At 44.6% G+C, this 22,342-nt stretch overlaps 1 protein-coding gene across 1 annotated transcript in view; it reads right to left on the bottom strand.

Annotated features, from left to right (window-relative positions):
• Positions 1-7,778: 7,778 nt before the first annotated feature.
• Smarca2 (SWI/SNF related, matrix associated, actin dependent regulator of chromatin, subfamily a, member 2) overlaps positions 7,779-22,342 on the bottom strand; it is a 170,261-nt gene continuing 155,697 nt past the window's right edge. Inside the window, 5 exon segments of the mRNA XM_038338305.1 lie at positions 7,779-8,714; positions 9,786-9,928; positions 11,619-11,751; positions 13,963-14,064; positions 14,516-14,621. Of these exon segments, the coding sequence (XP_038194233.1) occupies positions 8,679-8,714; positions 9,786-9,928; positions 11,619-11,751; positions 13,963-14,064; positions 14,516-14,621 (520 nt within the window). The 3' untranslated portion in view covers positions 7,779-8,678.

The raw sequence follows: 22,342 nt of genomic DNA, 5'->3' as shown, positions 1-22,342 counted from the left end.
TATCGTGTCTTATGACATTTCATGTGGATAGAATTTTCTGGAAGTGGTGCTTATGTGCACAGGGAGCCCACTCTTGAATCTGTGTAGTAATTGGGTACTACACAATCTTGGAGTTCTATTTCTCCAATTTAACCTCCCTAAACAAAGACGCACAAACAAAAATTGCATTTGTAAGTTAAGAAATCTCTAGAAGTCCTTAAGTGTAAATTATTGTCATAGGTTTCCTTCTTTAGGAGGGCATCTTCCTGGACATCACTGCAGACACTGCACATCTGAAGTCCACTAAAGGAACAAACAGTGGTGTTTCTACCAAAGCACAGCAAACAGCCAAGTTTGAACCTCACCACAAATGAGCTGGTGTCTCCTTTAAGGGTCAGCCTCCCCCAAAACTGCCACTGTGAGAAAAGTTTCTTGAGAAGATCAAGGGAAGAGAGAAGCCTCTGCTGGTGGGACTCAGGTCCTGCCAGCCCCAGGGACTCAAGGAACTACACAGTCAGTCCCTGCTGTTCCCAGCCCTTGCATTCCTGGGAGACCAAGGCTGTACAGGTTGTGGAATGTTCACTATGAAATACTACTCAGCAATAAAAAGGCACAAAAACAGTGCATTGTAAATCTCCAAAAACATAATAGGATAAAACAAAGCAAAACCACAAGAGACTTCACAATGTGCGATTCTCTTTGTCTATGAAACTAGGATGGTAAAAAGTGAGTGTTACTTAAGGCTGATGGCCGGGGTGGCCGGGGTGGGGGCAGCTGGGGACACATGACCCTGAGAAAGCCTCTGTGGGTGAGGAAAGTGCTCTGAACAGCTTCTGCTACTTTGCCTTTTGAGACAGAACTCCATGCTGCCCAAGAGGGCCTCAAACTAAGTAGCAGACACAGGCCTTGAACACCTGATCATGCACGTGTCACCATGTCCTGCTTTAATACCCTGATTATAGAAGTGTTCATACTAAGGTATGCACCTCCAAAACCTTCCTGCTATAAGGGGCAAATGTGTTGCATGTTTATAAACTAGTAAGTCTGGGAGAAAGGTGCATGAACAATAGTAGATGGAGAGGAAGCAAATTTGAATTTACATCGCAATTTTCCCTTTCCTCAATAGGTAGTAACCTTTTTTTATCTTGAGGGTTTTTCTCTGATATTAAATTGATGCCTAATGGGAAGCCATCCTCTTTATAAGTGTCTTTATGTTTGGAATGAGCTTGTTTCTTGTTAACTCTGATAGTGAGATCTGCCATAGCTGAATTAATAATTAATTAATTGTCTTCTGACTTCCGCACTTCCGGCCTCTTATGTGCTATTTTTCATTCCTTAGCGTACCAGTTACTCTTTGATCTTAGCAACTTAGACTATCAACTCCAAGGACTTAGCATGTGAAGCCAGCACCCCACCACTCAAGTTCATCTTCGTCCCTTACACCTCTAAAAGGTTTTTAACTAAAAGCTTTTTAAATAATTACCCTAGAGATGACAATACATAGCTACAACCTTGTGGGCAGGTCTACTTTGCGACAGTGCCATACCACAAGGGAAGAGCCAGCCCTTACAGCAAGACCTTCCCCGCTGGCTCCTTCCAGACGGTGTAATGTTTTATCCAGCATTCCATCTGCCTACATGCTATGATCATCAGGGATGCTGATGTTGTTCTTTTGCACAAGTTGTCTGGGGAGGTGAATTAGGAAGAAGAGAAGTCAAATATTTCATCTTCCTCGAAGGCTGCTTTTCTGGGTTCCTTGAACTTTTTGACTGACACATGATAATCCTGCATATTTAAGGAGTAGAGTGTGATGGTCTGATAGGCTTCTGCATTATATACCGAGGAACCAGGATAGGACAGTCACATCTGTCTTTAGATGAGAACACTTACAGCCTGCTTTAGTCATCGCTAACCACTGCTACCCCGACTGTAACAGAATGGATAGAACGTAGTCTTAAAAATAGTAAAATTCAGTCCTCAGCCCCATCACCCCAGTCCCCACTCCCACCCCTTTACCCTTTGCTTCTGGTAACTACTATTTCACTCTTAAGGTTTACCAAGTTCTTTAGATTCCACATGCCAGATCACTCTTGAGTGAATGCAATGCCCACCAAGCTAACACTGCTACGCTGGATGGCTTACTGGTATTCCTAGTGTGTAGATACAGAATGGGCAGACCATGCAACATAGCCATTCCCTTTGAACAGACAGGTAGATTTAGGTCTGGATATTCATAAGCAGTGTAGATGTTTCTTCTGCAAATGGATTTCATGTTTTTTGGCTACACATGTATATACATACATACATACATACATACATGCACACATACATATGATAATTATTTGATGCTTTAGAAGATCCTTGCACTGTTTTCTGTAATGGTTGTACTTGGGTTCCTGATAATACTATGTAAGCTCCCCTTTGCTTCATTTCTGGCCGACTCTGAGCCGTCTGTAGAACAGCAGTCCTAACTGGTGAGAGGCAGGAGCTTACTGAGGTTTTATGTCTTTCCCTGATTACATAAGTAATGTTAAATATTTCTTCCTATGCTGATTGGCAGTTTTCACACCTTCTGAGAGATATCTATGCAGATCCTGAGCCTGGTCTCAAGTCATATGGGGAGGAGGATGCTATTTTGTATATTATATACTTTGGGTCACAATCCCTTTCAGATGCACGCTTTGCAAACACAATTCTGTCCTCTAAGCTCCCTGTGCAGAAATCTTCCAGTTTGTGACAAACAGTCCCACTGGTCTCCTTTGCTTTTGTTACCTGTAGTGTGAGCATCAGACTTACTTTTTGTCCAGTTCAAGGTCATGAAAGTTCTGTTGTCTTTCAGTCGATGTGCTTATGTCTGTATATATTGTATAGAGTTATTGTACTTAGTTTTTTATTTATAGCCTCCTACTTTTTTTACATAGAAGAGGGGAAATAGTGCTATTTTATTTGTGTTTCAATAAATAAAGCTTGCCTGAAGATCAGAGTGTAAAGCTAGCCACACTAATCAACCATACAGGCCAGGAAGTGGTGGCACACACCTTTAATCCCAGCAGCCACACTAGTTAGCCATAGAGGCTGGGCACTGGTGGTGCATGCCTTTAATCCCAGCCCTAGAGAGGACTATAAGGCAGGATGACAGGAACTCGCTCTCTTTCAGTCTGATAATTTCGTAGAGATAAGAGCTCTCTAATGGTTGGCTGATTTGCTTTTCTGATCCTCAACTTGAACCCCAATATCTGCCTCTGGGTTTTTATTAGTCGTGCTATATCTGGTGATAGTAAGTAGCTCATAGGTCTCACTCTCACAGTTGGGTTTTAATCCGCTTTGAGTTGATCTTTGCATATGTGAGAGAGGGGCCTATTCCATTCTTCGGCATGTGGGCAGCACCATTCATTTCCTTTTTAGTTATAAATATTAAATTAGCTTACAAAGTAATAGGTTTCCGTATGGGCCTATCATCTATACTTCATTTGACTTGATTGTCCCATCTCTCCCTTCTCTGCCTCGCCTTTCCCCTCTCTGTCCTTTCCCCCAATGCCCATCCTTCCACTCTGTTCTCTTGTCTTCTTTGCCCGCCCTTAGTCTCTTCTAGTTTTCTGGCCTTTACCCCTCTCTTCCCCTTCTTGGATACACATATGTAAGAGAGGCAGAGATCTGCGTATGAGAGAGAACATACGGTTTGAGCCTGGGTTACCTCCCTTAGTGTTTTCCAGATTCAAGCATTTTCCTGCTAATTTCACTCTTCTTCTGCACACATGAATAAAATCCCGTTGCATACATGTGCCACATCTTCATGACCTTTTCTCCAGTGGATGGCTATCGAGGCTGACTTCATTTCTTGCTGCTGTGAAAAAAGCCAGTGAAAGCTATCACAGGGAGTGGCGTCCTTTGGGTATACGCACAAGACGGCCAACAGTTTTTATTAAAGAGACTTTCTCCCACTGCATGCCTTTGGTCCCTTTGTCATATATGTATTGACAGTAAGTATGGAGTTTTGTTTTAAAGACTTTTTCAGTTCCATAGAACATATGCTGTCTTTATGGCAGTACATTGCTATTTTGTTTATTATAGATTTTTTAATCATATTTCAAAGCTAAGGAGTACTGCCTCCAATTTTTTTGTTTTGCTCTTCTTTTGTGACTTCATACGAATCTTAAGATCTATTTCTCTATTGCACTATAAAAATGTCATTGGTATTTGGTGGGGACTGGATCCAGGATCGCTTTGGGACTCTTTCTTCATACAGCACAGTCTCTGCCCTTTATTCTCCTTTTCCCTGAAGGAAAAAGATGGTCCCGCTCACAATAAAAAAATAAAAGACCTCAATTTTCATGAGAAACTACAGAAAATCAAAGACAAAGAAAAGAAATCTAAGCAACTATTAATATAATTAGTATGCTTTATTCCTCCCTCTCTGTCTTTGATATGGCGGGGGGGGGGGTTCTCACTAGATAACCCAGGCTGGCCTTGAGCTCAAACTCTTTCTGTTTAGACTTCCAAATGTTCCTTCACTTTTGAGGAGCAGTTTTCTCAAGGTTTTTGAGGAGCAGTTTTCTCGAGGTTTAGAATACTCTGTTGCTAGGAGCTCTGTTTGGGTGAAACAGTCTCACAACACAGCTCCAGCTTGTGGTGGTGATTCTTCCGCCTCTCCCTCCAGAATGCTGTGAGCCTCACACAGTATATGACTGCATATTCAAACAAGCAAAAGCCCATCCTTTAGCTTGGTGCATCTCTCGCAAATTTCAAGAATCAGCTTGGTTCTTTCCTGCAAGGCATCTGTGCAGCAAGATTGACTGTTCATATGAAATTCCTGTGGAGGGAAAAAGGCTGTATCCATTAGCAGGAGACTGTCGGGACTGTTCTGCTAAGCAAACCAAAGATATTTCCCCCAAGTATTAGACCGTATCAGTCAGAATGAGGTTAAACTCAGAAACAAATGAAGACTTTTGCCTGTCACACACACAGGACAGGAAAGTAGGCGAGAGATCAAATCCTTCCACCCTGTTAGCAATTCTCACCTACGCTGACTTTCTTTAGAATGCTGGTGTGCTGGGTGTTCACACTGGACATAGCAATAGAAAAGAAGATAAATGTGGTCACACACTGCTTCCCTAAAATGAATGAACAGAAATTTGCCACACTTAGATTTGTGGTTTTCCACACCAGGAAAGGTGTATTGGATTCCAGGGCACACCAGGAGTTTCTCCTTGAGTGGGTCTTGGATGAGCCTGAGTCCCATGTCCCCAAATGATGCTGGTTATGTGGGTCCAGGGAACTACACTCTGTCAAACATTAAGTCTGAAACCATCAAAGCCTGATGAGCCTTTACAAGAGCGGTTCTCAACCTGTGGGTTGTGACCCCTTTGCGGGTCCTGTATCAGATATCCTGCATAGCAGATATTTACATTACAATTTATAGCAGTAGCAAAATTATAATTATGATGTAGCAATGAAATAATTTTATAACGGGGGGGGGTCACCACAACATGAGGAATTGTATTAGAGGTCACAGAATTAAGAGGGTTGAGAACCACTGCTTTGCAAACTACCTCTTGATTCTGTTAATTTTTCTGGTATTCTTTAATGACATTTGTAAGTTAATTTTTTCCCTAAATAGTAAAAACCTTTAATAACAAGGCTATATGTGAGCTATAAGGTTAGACTTAGAGACAACTCACTCCACATTTCGCAGAGGAAACTGAAACTCAAGCATGTCTGGGGCAAAGCCAGGAACAACCCACACATTTGATGCTAAGTCAGGGTTATGATCTCAGCTTTAGAATGAGAGAGAGAGAGAGAGAGAGAGAGAGAGAGAGAGAGAGAGAGAGAGAGAGAGAGAGAGAGAGAGCAGCTTTAAATTAGGTTTTCCTATTTCCCCAAAAGCATTGTGCTGCTGAAGGACACATGGCTGCATCTGGCGCACTTGCCAGATGTCCACCTGAATATCCCATTCTCAAGGGCTGACCTATGGAAATCACCTCATTTGGGACCACGCGGCCCCACGCTCAGAGCGCAGGTCTTACGAAGTCAAGGTGTGTGCCAAGCCAGGAGCATAGAGGAGACTGAAATCAACTCTGAGGGACTTAACTGTGGCAAGGCTCCCAGGATCTCCCTGCAAGGGTAGTTCTGGTGTTTATGTGGGAGAAATGTTGAGGAATGTCTTCCACACAGTGCGTACCTGGAGAGTTTGACTGAAGACACACACACACACACACACACACACACACACACACACAGTAACTATCCTTTTCCACGGGGACACATCCTAAGACCCTTTCAAACTATCAAAAGTACTGATTCTGATATAATGGGTCCACTTTATAAATGAACAAAGTCCAATTTATAAAGCTGGCAGAGACAGGCTTAACAATAACTGTAGGGAAAAGCACACTTAGGATATTATTTTGATGTAGTTTGGATCTTGAATGGCCCCCAAAGGCTCATGGCTTACATTTCCCAAGGGGGTGCTTTTGGGAGGTAGTCATAGCTTGAGCAGGTGGCGCTTAGCATGAAGTCTTGAGGTCACTGGTAGCATGATTCTGAAGGCGACTGTAGGACCTGGGTTCCACTCTCTTGCTCTCAGGTATTGGCTACACTGGGATGTGCAGCCTTAGCCAGAAAATAGGATGAATAGACTTTGGACGAGAAGCTCTAAAAGTGTGAGCTTGGAATCTTTTTCTTGTTAGGAGTTTAGTATCTCCAGCACTTGCTGTAGTAACAGAAAGGTAACTCAAAAAATTAAGAGAAACCCCATATTAATATAATTTTTTGAGTGAATCCCACAACAGAGAATAGTGCCAATAAGAAGCTAGAGCTAATGAGCCAAGCAGTGATTTAAATAATATAGTTTCTGTGTGATTATTTTGGTTCAGGGCAGCAAGAACCAACAAGTGGCTCTCTCCTCCCACAGTTTTCTCCAAACTGATACTTAACTGCCTCAAAAAGGAAACTTAATATGGCTTCTTCTCTGAAGTCTCCGTAAATCTTACACACAAACCAAGAAATGAGATACAATATTCTGGGATGCTCAGGGTGACCAGAAAGCCAGACAAGAGCTGACAAGAAGATGAAGTTTCTCAAGACCGTGCTCTGGACATCCCACCAAGCATAATCTCAGGAACCCTCAACTGCTCCTTAGAGAACATGTTCGCCCACTTGTTAGTGGTGCAGGAAACTTCCATTTGACTCTGCCAGTGGTTCCTTGGGAAAGGATGGGCCAATCTCTGTGACAGCTTTTTGAAGATTTTAAAAAGACAATGAGATGTATAATTGAAAAACAAACAAATTTAGGACAATTGGGAAACAGGCTGTCAACCAGTCCAACAGCTATTAGGAAATAGACACGAATCCCTTCTCTGGTGACAATGGGACAGTCTCCTGCTCTTAGACTTGTGCTGAGGGTGTGATACTGTGACTTACATCCTCACAGCTTATTAAAACGGGGAGTGCAGAGCACAAAATATGATTAAATCTCAGTGGGAACGGCATGCAGGTATTCACTGGGCCAGTCTCCACATAAAAATGTTACCTTTATAGATTTTCTGACTAATGAATGAAATTTAAGCTACGAGACAAAGCTGACAGGGACAGTGTGGCTTGAACAGCAGCCGCCCCTCTTTCGGTTAGAAAAGCAGTGGTCTCCTTTGCCTTTAACAACACGCACAGATCATTTCTGGAGAAGTCCCCTCTGCTCATGCGATCTACATAGCAATAACCTTCTCCTCTCTCTGCAGGAAGCTGCCATGTCAAGCCCAAAAGGTTTCAGCGCCCCCAGACTCATAAAAGAAGAGGCGACAGCGTCAAGGTAAGCTATCGGTTTATTAGGAAAGTACCAACACCACATCCTTCGAAATTACTGGAATTTTATTTGCCTCAGGCTTATGACTTGCAACCAAAGACATTGTGCAAAGAAAGCAAAGATTAAGTACACTTTAGGGAGAAGGAGACCATACACATTGGTAACACAGGAGCTCAGGTGACAAAAGAAGCCATCGGGACACTCTAGACACTGTAATATTCAATAGCATTGTCAATAAAACAAGAGCAAAAAAAAAATATCCGCAATGTTGACAGTAGACATAAATCTTATACAAGTCAAAAAGCTTTATCTTTTGTTCTTCCGATCATAGAGCATAAAATGGAAAAATGTATATGTAGGTGATATCTAACTACTGTACATTTGTCGCCTAGGGAAGTTGCTTATATGTACCACAGTGTAAAAAACAAACAAACAAAAACAATACTGAACAAATGAAAACCGCCTGATGAAAAATAAAATAGCCAGTGGCCTTCAGTGGCTTCTCCTGGTCATCAGCACTGAAGAAGATAGAAATCTTCTCAGCAGGACAGAAGCAAGCGCATCAAACCGCTACCCAATCCGACCCACCTGTAGAAATATACTATCAACCCACATCTTTTCCATCAAAAGCTTTTGTTTGTTTTTAATCTTTGAATCTTTGAGGCCCATTTGGTCACAATATATTACAAATGTGTGTGTGTGTGTTGTTCTGTTTTTTTTTTTTTTTTTTTTTTACACCATGATATCATATGTTTGTCTGGCACTATCCTAAAGCTAGTTCTAGATGAAAATGAGGACGGAGAAATAACCCAGCGCCCAAAGGGCAAATGAACTCACTGGGGAGAAAGGAGAAGGGAAGAAAGTGTTCGGTTCTGCCACGGTCAGCTCGAGTCCACACTGCTCACTCGTCGTCAGTCCCGCTTGCTTCTGACTGCTCCTGAGAGAGAAAGGCAGAAAGAGTTGAGGGCGCCACATCTCCTTCCCTGGGAAGACAGGCACTGTGGAGGCATGGGCACTCTCTATGCTGATGAGTGCCCAGCCAACAATCCCCAGGCAATGCCTGCCAGCCGCACTTGCTGTCTGCCACTTCGGCTTCTGAAGTTTATGGCGAACCGTTTCTATTTTTATCTGAGCCTTGGAAAAACTGTCCCACAACAAGAGAAAGAACGTGCTTTGAATGTCTGTTCGCTGGTAAGCCATCTCAAGAAAACACAGTGTTTTAAATCTAACCAAAATAGAATAAGCCTAATTCTAGAACTTCCAAGTCGGGCTGAGGTTGCAAAGTGTTAAAGGAGAATCAAATTCACAAATATACTAAAATGGAAAATGGTCTTTCCAGGATGGAAACTGTGTAGGGACTGGGTGGCAGGGAAGCCGAGAGTTGATGGAGGGGACTGGCCAAGCTTCTGTCTGCTGTTCTCCCGGACCAGCGGGGGCAACAGCACTAGGCTGAAGGCTGGATTGAAGAAAGTCCTGAAACCTGAATTCAGCCACCTGCCATTCCCTCCCTAGGGACCTGCTGAGGACCCAGGACCCGAGTCACATCTACGTGATGATGCACATACAAACATTAACTGTTCTTCAGAGCAGAAGGTACCTGCTTTGACAAAATGCTCCTTAAAAATTTTTCCTGGTAAGACGAAAGCCTCAAGATATCTAATCTCAGGGCGCCACAGCCCAAAACTCTGACATCAAAATGCTTTCTCCTTCCCCTCCTCTAACCATTATTTTATCTGATCTGCTATACGCTTACAGCAAGCTGGGTGAGAGAGATATAAAATATTAACCAGCCGTGAAGAAAACTGTATTTGCACCTGCGTGCACTAGGAGATTGAAAAGGGGGGGATGGGGACTGAAGGAGGAGCTTTTCATGTCTGCAGCGACACACACAGCTTTAGACTCCTTGTTCTAAGTTCCGCAGCTCTGTTCCCATCCTCAGTCTAAACGAGGAGGGTCGTGTACCCCACGACAGCCTGAGAGCCGGAGACACCCGGGAATGCGCACTCACGTTCTCATCTTGTTCCTCATCGCTGTCAAAATCGCTCACTACAGGTTTGGCTTTGCCTCGATTTGGCCTTTTCTTGCCTTTCCCTGTGTCCCGGCCTTTCTCTTCTTTTTTATTGAGCTTGATCTTCACCTTCACAGATTTTGCTAAAGTAGAAACAAAACAGACCACAGTGAGGATTCAAAATCAGTAAAATTATTATCCTACCTGCAGATGACAAGCCTGACTTCCCAGAGGGCCAGAGAGCCTCAGGAGCAGGCTAGTTCACCCTGTCTAGTTAATCCCTGTGCCAAGTGCAAGCATGCCCCTATCTGGAAGGTAAGTGACATAGTCACAGGGAGGAAGACCTCAGCGTAGGGGATGGATCCTTTTCCTGGCTCCTGAGGGCTCAACGGGGCAGTTATCAAATAAAAAAGTTACATTAACTATTAACAAATCTTACAAAGGTTAAAAAAGGATGATTCCACTGTGTAAGTTACGCTTTAATTTAAAATTCTAGTAGAGTTCGATTAGCATTTTTCTTAATGTAGAAAGAGGACAAAATGGAAATAAAAAAAGACAACATGTTTCCTTTGCCCCATTTCATGGCTCTCTAGTGATTATTCACAGAAAAAAAAATTCTATAGACTATCCCACCAAAAATCCAAGTACGTATAGACACACACACACACACACTGTTGAAATTTTATTTAGTTACTACATGGATCTTCAGGCACATCCATTGTCCATGCCTTGCTCTTTACTTACACACAGGAGAGAGCCGAATGTATTAGCTCACTCATGTAGCTTAATTCTTTTCAACACCTGAAACGTTCCCATGTTCGATTCACTCTATAACTGATTTAATCAGTCCCCCAGAGATGGGCGCTGTAACAAACAAAGCCACTGTGAAGCCATGTTGGCGGACTTTGGTAGGGGAACAGTGGTAGTAGCCCCATCGGACATTCTAACGCTATCTGTCAAATGCACCTTCAGGAAGACTGCAGCCACTTCCGCTCTTACTCAGAAGAGTGCAAAGTGCCATGGCTCCGAAACAACTTCTAGAATAGCTACCACTCCCAACTATTTGAGGGTGAGGTCATGGGAAGGTAGAGCTACCACATAAGCCAGTGTTCACAGATCTCAAGCCCGGCCGTACATATTACAGCGGGGATGGGGGATTTGGTCATTGCAGAAAGAATATGTGAGATGAGACTTTCAATTTCTCGGGAGAATATAAGGAAATAGCCTCATTGGAACAATAAAATTAAGACATTCTGATACATTTTTAAAAATGTTTTTAGATCTGTTAAGTGTGGAAACTTATGCTACAGAGTATCATAAAACTAGAACACACTTCTCAAAATACTATAGTATTATACCATTTATTTTCACCTCCCAAGTCACTAAGCAAATAATTAGCAGTCAACCAAATGGTGGTCTTGAAAGCCTGTCTCTACGCAGACCAAAACTGACAGGCGTACTCACTCAGATCAGTTTGACAATTATTTAAAAAAAAAATCAATGACTGACTAAGTGTGGCCTGGGCCGAGCAGCACCCTGTGGGAACTTGTTAAATGTGGGGGTGGGTGATGGGGCTAGCATGTTCTTTAAGCCCTGTGGCTGTCAGGCTACGGTGCTAAGGAGTGACAGGAGGCGTGCACACCAGTGTTATTCCGTCATCCAAAGGCAACATGGGCAGAGTTTTCTCAATGAACCTTGGCAGGCCTGAGCTCCGTGGCTGCTGTGCTCAATTTTAACAGCTGAGAAGACTGGGCATGAGCTGGGCGAGCACATAGCCTTAAGTATCTGTGGAAACAGCCCAGTACGTGGGTGGGGCCCAAGGCGAGGGCTTACCCTCTGACTCGGACTCCTCTTCATCATCTTCCTCCTCCTCTTCATTGCTTTCTTCCTCACTCTCTTCTTCTTTGGCAATTTTCTGCCGAGCACTCTTAAACACTGACTGTAGGACAATCGAGTCTTCATAGATCTAAATGGTCACAGTGTCAACTGTTAAAAACCATAGGCTGAGGCCCGCAGACCCGCAACTGTTGTATGCGCCTCCCTCCTTCGACAACACACACACACACACACACACACACACACACATATGCACACACGCGCGCACACACACATGCATTCACACACACAAGGGCACACACAGGCACAAATGCACACACACAGACACGCATGCACACACAGCTTTATTTTAAGAGATGCCACTATTGGTTCCCCCATCCCCTCCATGTGTACAGTGTGTGTGGCCAAGTGTGTGGACATCAGGTGTGTTCCTCAGTCACTCTATATTTTAGTCACTGAGGCAGGATATCTATCTGCTAGAATTATAGGATAGCCCCTAAATATACCCAGATTCTGGAACTCTATGCTGGTCCTCATACTTGTGTGGTAAATGCTTTAAACACTGAGCCACTCACCAGGTTACCATTAACTCTAGTGAAAACCCAGAGGCTAAACCATTGAGTCTAAATATAGGCACAAAGATACTCAGAGGAAGACGAAACACACGAAGCCAAACTCAAAAGGATGTGTTGTGGCAGATGGGTGCAGAAGGCAGTATCTTTGAGAACAAAATCAATATTTTAAGCCACACTTATTTACGTGGCTCCCTTAAATACCGTGACAAAGAAACCCTTTACGAGGTTGTTCCCTGTCGCTGAGCTTCAGTGCAGCCAAGTCACTGAACACACCGTGCACAGCAGTGTGCAGCTACCCATGCAGAGACGAAACACCACTGGGAAACAGGAAGTCTACTAAACACGGTCCTTTCCCTCAAGAAATTCAAACAGAGCCACCCAATGACCCAGCAACCTCATGTCTGGAGAGACACCCAAAGTAATGAGACGCAGAGTCATGGGGAAATACGTATCCTCCACACGCCCGTGTTCTGAAGATGCACCATAGTCAAGAGCTAAGAGGGAGCTCAAAGATCTGCAGATAGATGGACAACTAAAGACAACATGGCAGATGCAGCCAATAGGATTCAGCCTTTGGGAGGAGGGCCCTCCCATCACCTGCTACAACACAGAACAGCCCTAGGGAGCCAGTCACCAATGGATGGACATGAAGTGATCCCACTTACGTGGTCAAACTCACGTGATGCAGAGGGTGGTTAGAGGAAATGGGGTGTGGGGGAAGAACTATCAAAGGCATACGGGGTCACCATTTCTAAGAGATGAAATACTGCCACTGACCTGTTAAAGACCCCCAGGGGCAGCCTTAACACGACTGAGCCGCACCCTTAAGAAACAGTTAAGGTGGTAAAGTTTATGTTGTCTTTTGACCACGATTCAAAAGCAATGTGTCAAGGAATGGCCTTTGCTCTCTAGGGTTGAATTCTTCTGCTGTCAAGATGACCCACGCACTCGAGGAAGTGATGCACCAGCCTGGGGCAAACGGTGGAGACAGCAGGGAGAAGGATAACACAGTGGGGTGGGGCGCTGGGGGGGGGGGGAAATCTGCCAGAGATCTGAGTTGACAAGCCAGGGTGAGGATGAACCGGCTGGGGAGAGGCCAGGAAGGGGAGATGTGTGGGGCATCGCTGTCAATCCCTGGATGTGAAAGTGGACGCTGCTCAAGGGCAGGGTCTCTGTGAAACCTGACCTGGCCTCTTCCCTCTCTTCTGCTGGATGTGAGAGCATCAGGCCGGAAAGACAAATTGGAAAAAGATCAATTCCCATCAAAGGGAAGTGGAACTGAGTTGTAATTAAAGTAGGAATGTCCTCCTCCTTATGTTCGTAAGTTCACTGTTACTCACAATGACTTCCTGACTGTGGAGAAAGGAACTTAAAGGAGCGCAGCCCCCCCCCCCCCATTCTGTTTTAAATCACTGTGCTTTGAACTCTTTGTGTAAAGTTACAGTTAGGAAAACAAAGGTAACTATTGTCGCATACAGTCTCTGTGAGCACAGAGATGGTACCCAGCCTCAGCACTGCCATCAGTGGCTTGCTTGAGTTCCTCCTCTAATGAGAAGGTGAGCCTCGAAGGAAGTGTGAGAAGGAGGCCACCAGCTATGGCACAAAACCTCACTCTATTCATATTGACAGCAGAGAACACGTCCTTTCGGTTTTCAGTGTTCTGCTAGGGTGGAGGCAGGGATTCAGAAAGTAGAAACGAAAAGCTTCACTTCCAAGAACCTCAGCATGGTTAAGGTTAGACACTTCTCAGACAACTTGACACATACCTGAGATCCCTCCAAGTTGAATGTCTGTGCATTGTGACAGAGAAGCATGACATCTTTCTCCAGGTCACCCAGGCTCCGGTACTTATGATTACGAATTCTTTCCTGATGGGAATTTTGAACAAAACAGAAGAGGAATATGTAACTGTCCTTGCTTGTTTAAGGAAGCTCAGGTTTCCCTCCCTCTTCATAGCGTTCAGCCTTGTGGAACGGGCGGGACTGCACAACCCCAAGGGGTGCCATCGAGCAAGACCAACCTCCCACCCGTGTTCCTAGGCATGGGGAGGAAAGTGCACGGAAGGGGAACTGAGTGGCAATGGAGGGAGATGAAGGTTCCCAACAACATGCAAAGTATATAAGCTGAGCGTCCAATGATCAGACAACATGAATGGAAAGGACCAAAGCCATCCCTTCCCGACCTCTCCTGGGGCAAGCCTTGTGTAGGTCAGTGCTTAGTAACCAGGAGACCACTACCACAGCCCCACCGAGAATCACTCCAGCGCAGCCATGCATCTCCTTTGTTTACTCCAAGAAGAACAGTGAACAGAATATCTACCTTGATCTTTTTGAAATCCACTGGCTTCCTAATTAATTCATAGTATTCTGGTAACTCTTTCCTGGAAGGTAACTGAATGAAGACTTCACTGAGCTGCCGCCCTGAACTGCAGGATGGGGGAGACAAACAGAAAGAAAGCAGATGAGGCACTCCTCAGGGAGGGGTCATTTCAGAGACTGTCAACAAAGCAACGGAGGCCCCACCAATACAGGCAGGGTGGGGGGGGGGTGCTCTGCACATGGAGGAAACGCCCACCACTGACACCCCCCCCCCCCCCGTGCCGGCTTCAAACCACATGAAAGCACGGTTAGGTCCCCATTTCTGTCACACACACACACACACACACACACACACACACACACACACACACGATGTGGCAAGTATTCTGTAAACTCCCGTCAGGAGATAATCTCTTTTCATCATGACAGAAATATGTAAAATAACTTATTGAGCCCCAAGTCTCATTTTAAACGAGTTAGAAGAAAGCACACTGACATGACTCCCATGTTCCTTTTGTCTTCAAATTCACTGTATATTTAGAAAATATGCTAAAATATACAGAGAGATGCAAATGCGAAGCTGTTGTGCGCTCCCCACCGTCCTCTCTGGCTCGTTCCTTTTACAGTGTTCGAATGCCATGAGTCCCTTCTATTATCCCTTGCCCGAGGAGCCCCTTCGCGTCTCCTAAATGCACTTCTGTGTGTGGAGCAATTTGGCAATTTGGGGGAAAAAAAAAACCAAACCAAGAACAATTGCTAACATGCACAGTGCATGTCTCTAGCCTGGGCTGCGCCCTCCCCCCAGTGCACGGTGGTTTATTGAAAGCAGGTTTAGTAGAGAAATGCTTCAGCGTTTTGTCATTCGGAAGAACAGGCTGCAGAGCAACAGGGTTTTCACATCACTTAACGCTGGAAGTCAGGCACAGTGAAAGCAACAAAGAAGGATAATTGAGGTTCAAGATCCTAATACCCGATTGGGCCTCCCTAAATCAATAACAGCTTATGATATATGGTCTACTCATTTTCCACAAAAATCTCTCTGCCCTTTAGACGGCATCTCCCAGTTCCTTTGTGAAGCCAGAAACATCACATGGTAATCATAAAGCCCCGGCATGTAAATTTTGGAAGGTGGCTGTGCCTGTGTCCGGGAATGCGCAGAGGCAGTGGCAAGGCACGGGTGACAATATGCTGCTTTAATCCACAGTCCCAGTTGTATAATTAAAAAATAATCATAATGACAGTTATCATAAAAGAGGCATGCGCAGTAACTCAAGTGGTTGCCTAGCAACCGGTGGGGGAAAAGCTGAAGTGCAAAGGGGCCTGCATAAATTAACCGACAATACTCAGTCAAAGGATGGGCAAGTTTTTCGGCCATAGTGGGTCACTGTTCTTCTTTTATTTTTAATGCATAGATGCCTCATGAATACAACATTGGGGACAAACACAAGCGGTTTGGAAACAAGACTACGGAATGCTAGGAAATTAGATTCTTGGATTTCTGTGGCAGGAACTAAGGTGTCCTTTTCCTCCTCCATCCCGGCAGGCTGAGATGCATTTATTTGTACACCTGCAATTTGCACCATAGTATATGGCACATTGTCTTGTTTACAACCAATTCCAACGCGGGGCCACAATTCTCCTACTGCTTTGAAATTTATAAACTCATAACTCATACCTGTTTAAAAAAGGATATCTGAATAGCACCAAAAAATCTCTCTACCTCTCCCCCCTTCTCTTTCTCACATACACACACAAAGAACACAGCACGCACACACACACACACACACACACACACACACACACCATACATATTCTGAGTGTTTCCTTTAAAATTAATATTCTTCAAATCCTGGCATCAATCTGCACGCCAGACCTTTCTGTAGTCGTGGCTTTAATACCTGAACCTCAGTGACATCTTCAGTGTCATTTCCCACATTCCCAACAGATGGTGTCATTTTTCTATTGACAGATTACAAGCACATCTTTGCTCTGGACACCCGTGATGGACAGACTCCGGATTTCACCTGTGCTCCTGTGAAGGGGGGATTAAACACCAGGGACTAGACCCAGGAAATAGACTAGAACTCGGGGAGCACAAGGTCACAAAGGCCACCTGTGCCTGCCTTCTCTGTCCTGTCAAACCCGCAGATCCCAGGTTCACGAGAGAGACAAGTCCAGAGTCACCCGTGCTCAGAAGGGGAGAGCTGAATGTTCCCAGACTTGGTGTTGGTGCTATTAAATGAGAACAAATGTATCTTATCTTACTTTAAAAAATAAAGCCCCACTAGACTAAACACTCCATCCTGCTTTTTCTGGGGAAGCCATCTAAGGAAGCTGTCTTCCAGCCACGAAGCTGCTCCCACCTCAGTCTGGTGACCAAGCCCTCCAGGGTGTGGTTTCATGCCCCAGCTGTTTCACTGACACCTGAGCTCAGCAGGACAGTCTCCTTCTCTTCCAAGCATCCTCATGGATGACTGGACATTTCTTATATCTGGTGCTGGAGGTGGTGAGACACGGTCTACTCCAAAGCCCAAAGACAGCCAAACCTGTGGCAATCGTTCTAGCTGCTAGGATTACAGGTATTGCTAATTCGGGTTGAAATTCACCCCCCTTCAGACATGTTATGATCCTCCCACAATCAAGATGCATTCTCCGCAAACATGGGGGACAGTCACTTTACTATTAATTGCATTTAACTCTCTGTACGGCCCTTCCCAGAAATTTCTCTCCTTCCCACAGGATGCCAACAGGTTCTATAATCCGATCTTCCCCGTAACCCTTACCAGGGCTGGTGGGAGAAGAGAAAGATCTTCCTGCACTTGGGGATTCCAGGGGCAGGTGGCAAGCACTTTCCTATCTCCCAGGGTGAATAGAAGCAGGAAGACGACGGCTGTGTCACGTGCACAAAGAGAAGCACCACACTTCACCCATAAGCGGGGATCTGCAAACCCTGCATGCAAGGTGCACATGCACACACTACCGAGATTTGGAAGCCAGTTTTTTTCTCATTACCTCTACAACCCACCAGGTGACCTTTCCCCATCTATTCTAGTGACTGTAGATGGAGGCTGTACATGAAGCATCCCCTGCATAAATACCAGCTTCACCTCAGTTAGGTACTGTAGGACATACGCTGTAGACTAACTTGCTTAGAAATACCTTCCTTTAAAACAATGGCTGGTATATCTTCCAATGGTGCCTTTCAAGTCCAAAGCAGTAAGTCTAATACTTTCCCCCTTTTTATGATCCCCACTCTCCTTTGCCTGTCCCCACCCCTAGACAACCTCATATATAGACTAAACTGGCCCAGTTCACTACGTAGCTGAGGCTGACCTTGAACTTCTGTTCCTCTGAAGTGCAAGGATTAAACGCGTGCCTGATTGGTTTCTGTGGTATGAGGATCAAACCTGGGGCTATGAGCATGCAAGGCAAATACCCTAGCCTGTATTTTCTTTTATTTTCTTTATCATCTGATGAAGCTGATGCCTTTAATGGTTGTGGAAAAAATATATATATACCTGAAGTCAAAATAAGTCTTGTTTACTTTAAGCAACAAAAGTAAAACTATGACTTACTTCATAAGGAAATGAGAACACCCAGTTGGGGTTGGGGGTATGGCATAGGGAAATTAATGCAGTCCTGAGGGTATCCTACATAGACTTAATTTGGGAAGAAAACCTAGAAACTAGAATGACATTATAGGAGGTGAGAAATGTTGCTTTCTTCTCAGGTCAGGTTCTTGGGGAAGCTTCATACACACTACTGATAAATTTCCTCAAGATCACAGATGTTCCCTGATTATCCAAGAGACCCCAGAATTCTGGCCAGGTATGAAACACAAGCCATGAGCACACCACAGTCACTAGTGAAATCTCTTGTCTGGACCTCACGCTCATTGAGCCACGACTGACACCTGGCTCTGACATCCCAGACTCTGGTGCCATACAATCAGTATGGGGCATGCTTTTGTTTCTAGAAGGTGGGTGGTTAGCTGTTAGAACTCCCCTGCGTATCAAGGAAGAATACAGATACCACGTCCCTCAGTTATCAAGACCCAGGTGGCTGCTGTGACAAAGAAGCCAAGCCCCCACTCAGCATCACCACCTGACTTCACCCAGTCCAGGAAGAATGGCACTCTGATGCTGTTCTAATTATTATTGCTTCCTCTAGGCTGAAACAAAGATAAGATGGGGGTGGGGCAGAGAGATGGCTCAACACTAAATGCACATACCACCAAGCCTAATGATGTAGATTCCACATCCAGACCCAAACAGTAGGAGAGAGCCCAGTTCCACAAGTTGTCCTGGTGTGGGAAATCCTTCTGTCTGTGTTGCTTTTATTGGTTAATGAATAAAAAAGCTGTTTTGGCTAGTGGCTTAGCAGAATAGAGCCAGGCGGAAATACTAAACTGAATGCTGGGAAAAAGAAGGCAGAGCCAGAGAGATGCGAGCCGTCAGCTGGAACCTTGCTGGTAGGACATGAGCCTTGTGTTAAAATATAAAATAATGGAAATGGGTTAATTCTAGATGTAAGAGCTAGCCAGTAACAAGCCAGAGCTAATAGGGCAAGCAGTGATTTAATTAATACAGCTTCTGAGTGGTTATTTTGGGAGTCTGGGCAGCTGGGACCAAGTAAGAGGCCTCCTACTACACTGTCCTTTAACTTGCACATATGTGCCACAGCATGTGCAGACACACATAAACATACAACACATATGTAAAAGTAAAAAAATATTAAGATGTTTAAGATGGTCATCGTAGGGTAGCTTAAAATAATTTAAGTCAAATAGCCCAGTGATGGGGTACTAAGGAGTCTAAAGCTGGGTGGTTTAAAAAAATAGAAGGAATTTGTTTGTTTGTTATGGAATTGAAAAAACAAAACAAAACACCCAGAGGTTATAGGCTTTTAAGTGTAGTCTGTCCTGAAAGTTTTGAAATAAGCATAGGAGAAAAAGATCAGAGTAAACAGGGGCAACTTTGTGCTCACAGTAACATACTCTGCGACAAGATTTATAATCCAGTGCAGCTCTGAACCAGGTCACCCACAGAGTGGGTCTCAACACTTTGATTGGGTTACTTGTTCAACAATGTGCTGTAGGTCAAAAATCCCATTTTATTTTCCCTCATGAAACGATGCGTGTGTGTCAGATGACAAGCTTTGGTTTCTATCAAATGGGCAGCAGGCTTCACTACTGATTCCTTCAAAGCTGACCAATAAACCAAAGTAAATAAGCAGAATAATTAATTACATGACAACTTTACCTAAAATGCTGCAGTCATAAGACTCTATCGATCACACTTACAATATTTACCACCGCCAGGGACACTTGGAAAAGGACATATGCTTGCAAGCATTTTTTTTTTCTTTCTTCAATTTTTATTATTTTTTATATTTTCACCCTCAACTCCCAATCCTCCTGCATCATCTTCCCGGGTACTGGAATTAGACATGGACTACCAAGTCTGGCTCTTCTATTTTCTTGGCAGGCATCTTGAGACATTTTTAGTAGATTTACCACCTATCGCTTGACTTTTAGAAATACTGACACAGGCCATCTAGTTTCCTACACATTTTCTTTCTCACTTGACATTTCATAATAGCAAGAGAAGGTATGAATTCTCACCTCCCTCTGTCTGACGTGACAGCTAAATGGCCTGCCACCTCCCTGGACTGTCACCTCCCTAGCCTGCCAGCTCCCCGTTGCCTTCCTCCTGGAAACCTGAGATGCTGTCCTTTCAAAATATAAGGACAGACTGACTCTCACCTTCTGAGTATTCTGCCCTTTGACCCTTACAATGTCTTTACTTCTGTATGGTAAACATGCGTCAAAGCTCTTGGTTGATTCGCGACACAAACCTTTTAGAGACAAATAAAGTCTATCGTTTCTCTACCTGAAGAGCCCAGGGCTCAGAGGCTGCTTGCTTTAAATGGGTGGGTGGTGGCAGTTCTCTGAGGGCCATTTCCTGCATTAGCCATTTTGGTAAATTATGGAGTGAGACAGATCTGACCCATGAACAGAACAGGGTTTATGCATATAAAATCCATCTAATCCCTGCTATCTTCAGTATCAATCCAATTTTTGATCAAAATGTCCACGGAATCGAGTTTGAAGGCAGCATTATCCCTATAAAAGGATACATTCTACTACTTCCAATGGGGGTTCTTTCCTTTTTCTGAGGGGTCGTCCATGTAGCTGGAGCCTGAGAGGAAGAGAAGGCCTGTAGGGCCAGAGTAATACTAGAAGCTAGGGGAGGTCTTCTGTCTTCTTTTGCTTTCTGTTGCTGAGCTAGAATTCCACCGCCAAAGGCAACTTGGGAAACAAAGGGTTTATTTCATCTTACACACACCTCTCAGGTCTCACTCCATCACTGAGGGAAGCCAGGACAGGAACCCTGAATCAGGAACTGAGCCAGAGGCCATGTAGAAAAGCTACTTACTGGATTGTTCAGCCTGCTTTCTTTTTTGTTTTTGTTGCTGCCTTTTTGTTTTGTTTTCTTTTGTTTTGTTTTTGAGGCAGGCTTTTTCTGTGTCCTGCCTGCCCTGGAACTCGCTGGCCTCAAACTCAGAGATCTGCCTGTCTCTGTCTCCTGAGTGCTGGGATTAGAGGAGTGTGCTACCACTGCTCAGCTCAGCCTGCTTTCTTATACATTCCAGGACTACCTGCCAGGGGTGCCACCACCTACAGCAAGCTGGACCCTCCCACATCAATCATCAAACAAGAAAGTATCTCACAGGCTTGCCTACAAACCAATTTTTTGGAGTCATTTTCTCAATTGAGGTTCCCTCTTCTTAGATGACCCTAGCTTGTGCCAGGTTTACAAGCAACAAAACAAACACAACCAGGAAACCCCCCGTGCCTCAGAGAGCAGATGGACCAAGTGTCTTTGCCTACCCACCTTCTGTATGGGAGTGTACGGTGAGTACCGTAAAGACCAAGTCACCAGAAGTCACAGCAGCCTGCCCCAGCAATACCTACCGCAGCAGTATTTGTAATGAGGGGGAAGGAAGACACCAGAACCCACAGTTACCTGCATACACTGTAAATGAAGTATCAGAACTCTATCCTAGCACTGCTTAAACAGTGTGGCCACAGCACACCAATTTACAGGGCTACTGGCTATTAACGATGTTTCCTGGAAAGAGAGCTCCCTGAAAAAAATGAGTCTGGGAAACACTGAGCTAAGGAAAATTAGGCTGTTGATGTCACAGCAATACCCCACCCCCACCCCATGTCTATTGCTGGACTGGATATCCCTAGGGAGCCAGAAGACCAGTACTGAAAGTCCTGCTCTAGGCGACATTTTCTTAGACTGAGCGTCAGGCTGGAACCTCCCCAGGCAGTCTAGGAGAGAAACTGGCAGCACTGTGTGAGGTCTAAAGTGGCTGACAGGGGATGAGAAACTTCTCAGCACCTAGGACTCGAATTCTGTCGAAATGCATCTACCTAGTCACGATGCTGCTTCATGGTAATTCTTCTGGAATCCAGCTGAAGCTTCTAAGTGCAAAGATGCCTGGGCATGAGAGCCATCCTCGCAGCCTTTCTCCTCCATTTAAAGAAATATAGGAAACCTAATGTCAAGGCTGCTAAAAATAGGTTTTGTCTAAAATAATTTGTTGGCGGGTTCTGAAAGAGCAGTCAATACTAATGATATAAACACGACATCGAGGGCTGCTAACAGCCACGGAGATGACTTCAGTGTCCTGCTGTGGAGTCTGTAGGGCTGGGTTACCCCAGGGCTGGGCTACCCCACCCCACATACACACATGTATGCAGAAACATGTACACATAATGCCACATGTATACCCCATTTCCTTCCACCGCCATTCC

Source organism: Arvicola amphibius, chromosome 1, assembly GCF_903992535.2.
Source record: "Arvicola amphibius chromosome 1, mArvAmp1.2, whole genome shotgun sequence".
Classification (NCBI taxonomy): domain Eukaryota; kingdom Metazoa; phylum Chordata; class Mammalia; order Rodentia; family Cricetidae; genus Arvicola; species Arvicola amphibius.
Note: the sequence above shows the minus strand (reverse complement) of the source record. Positions and strands in the feature narration are given on the sequence as shown.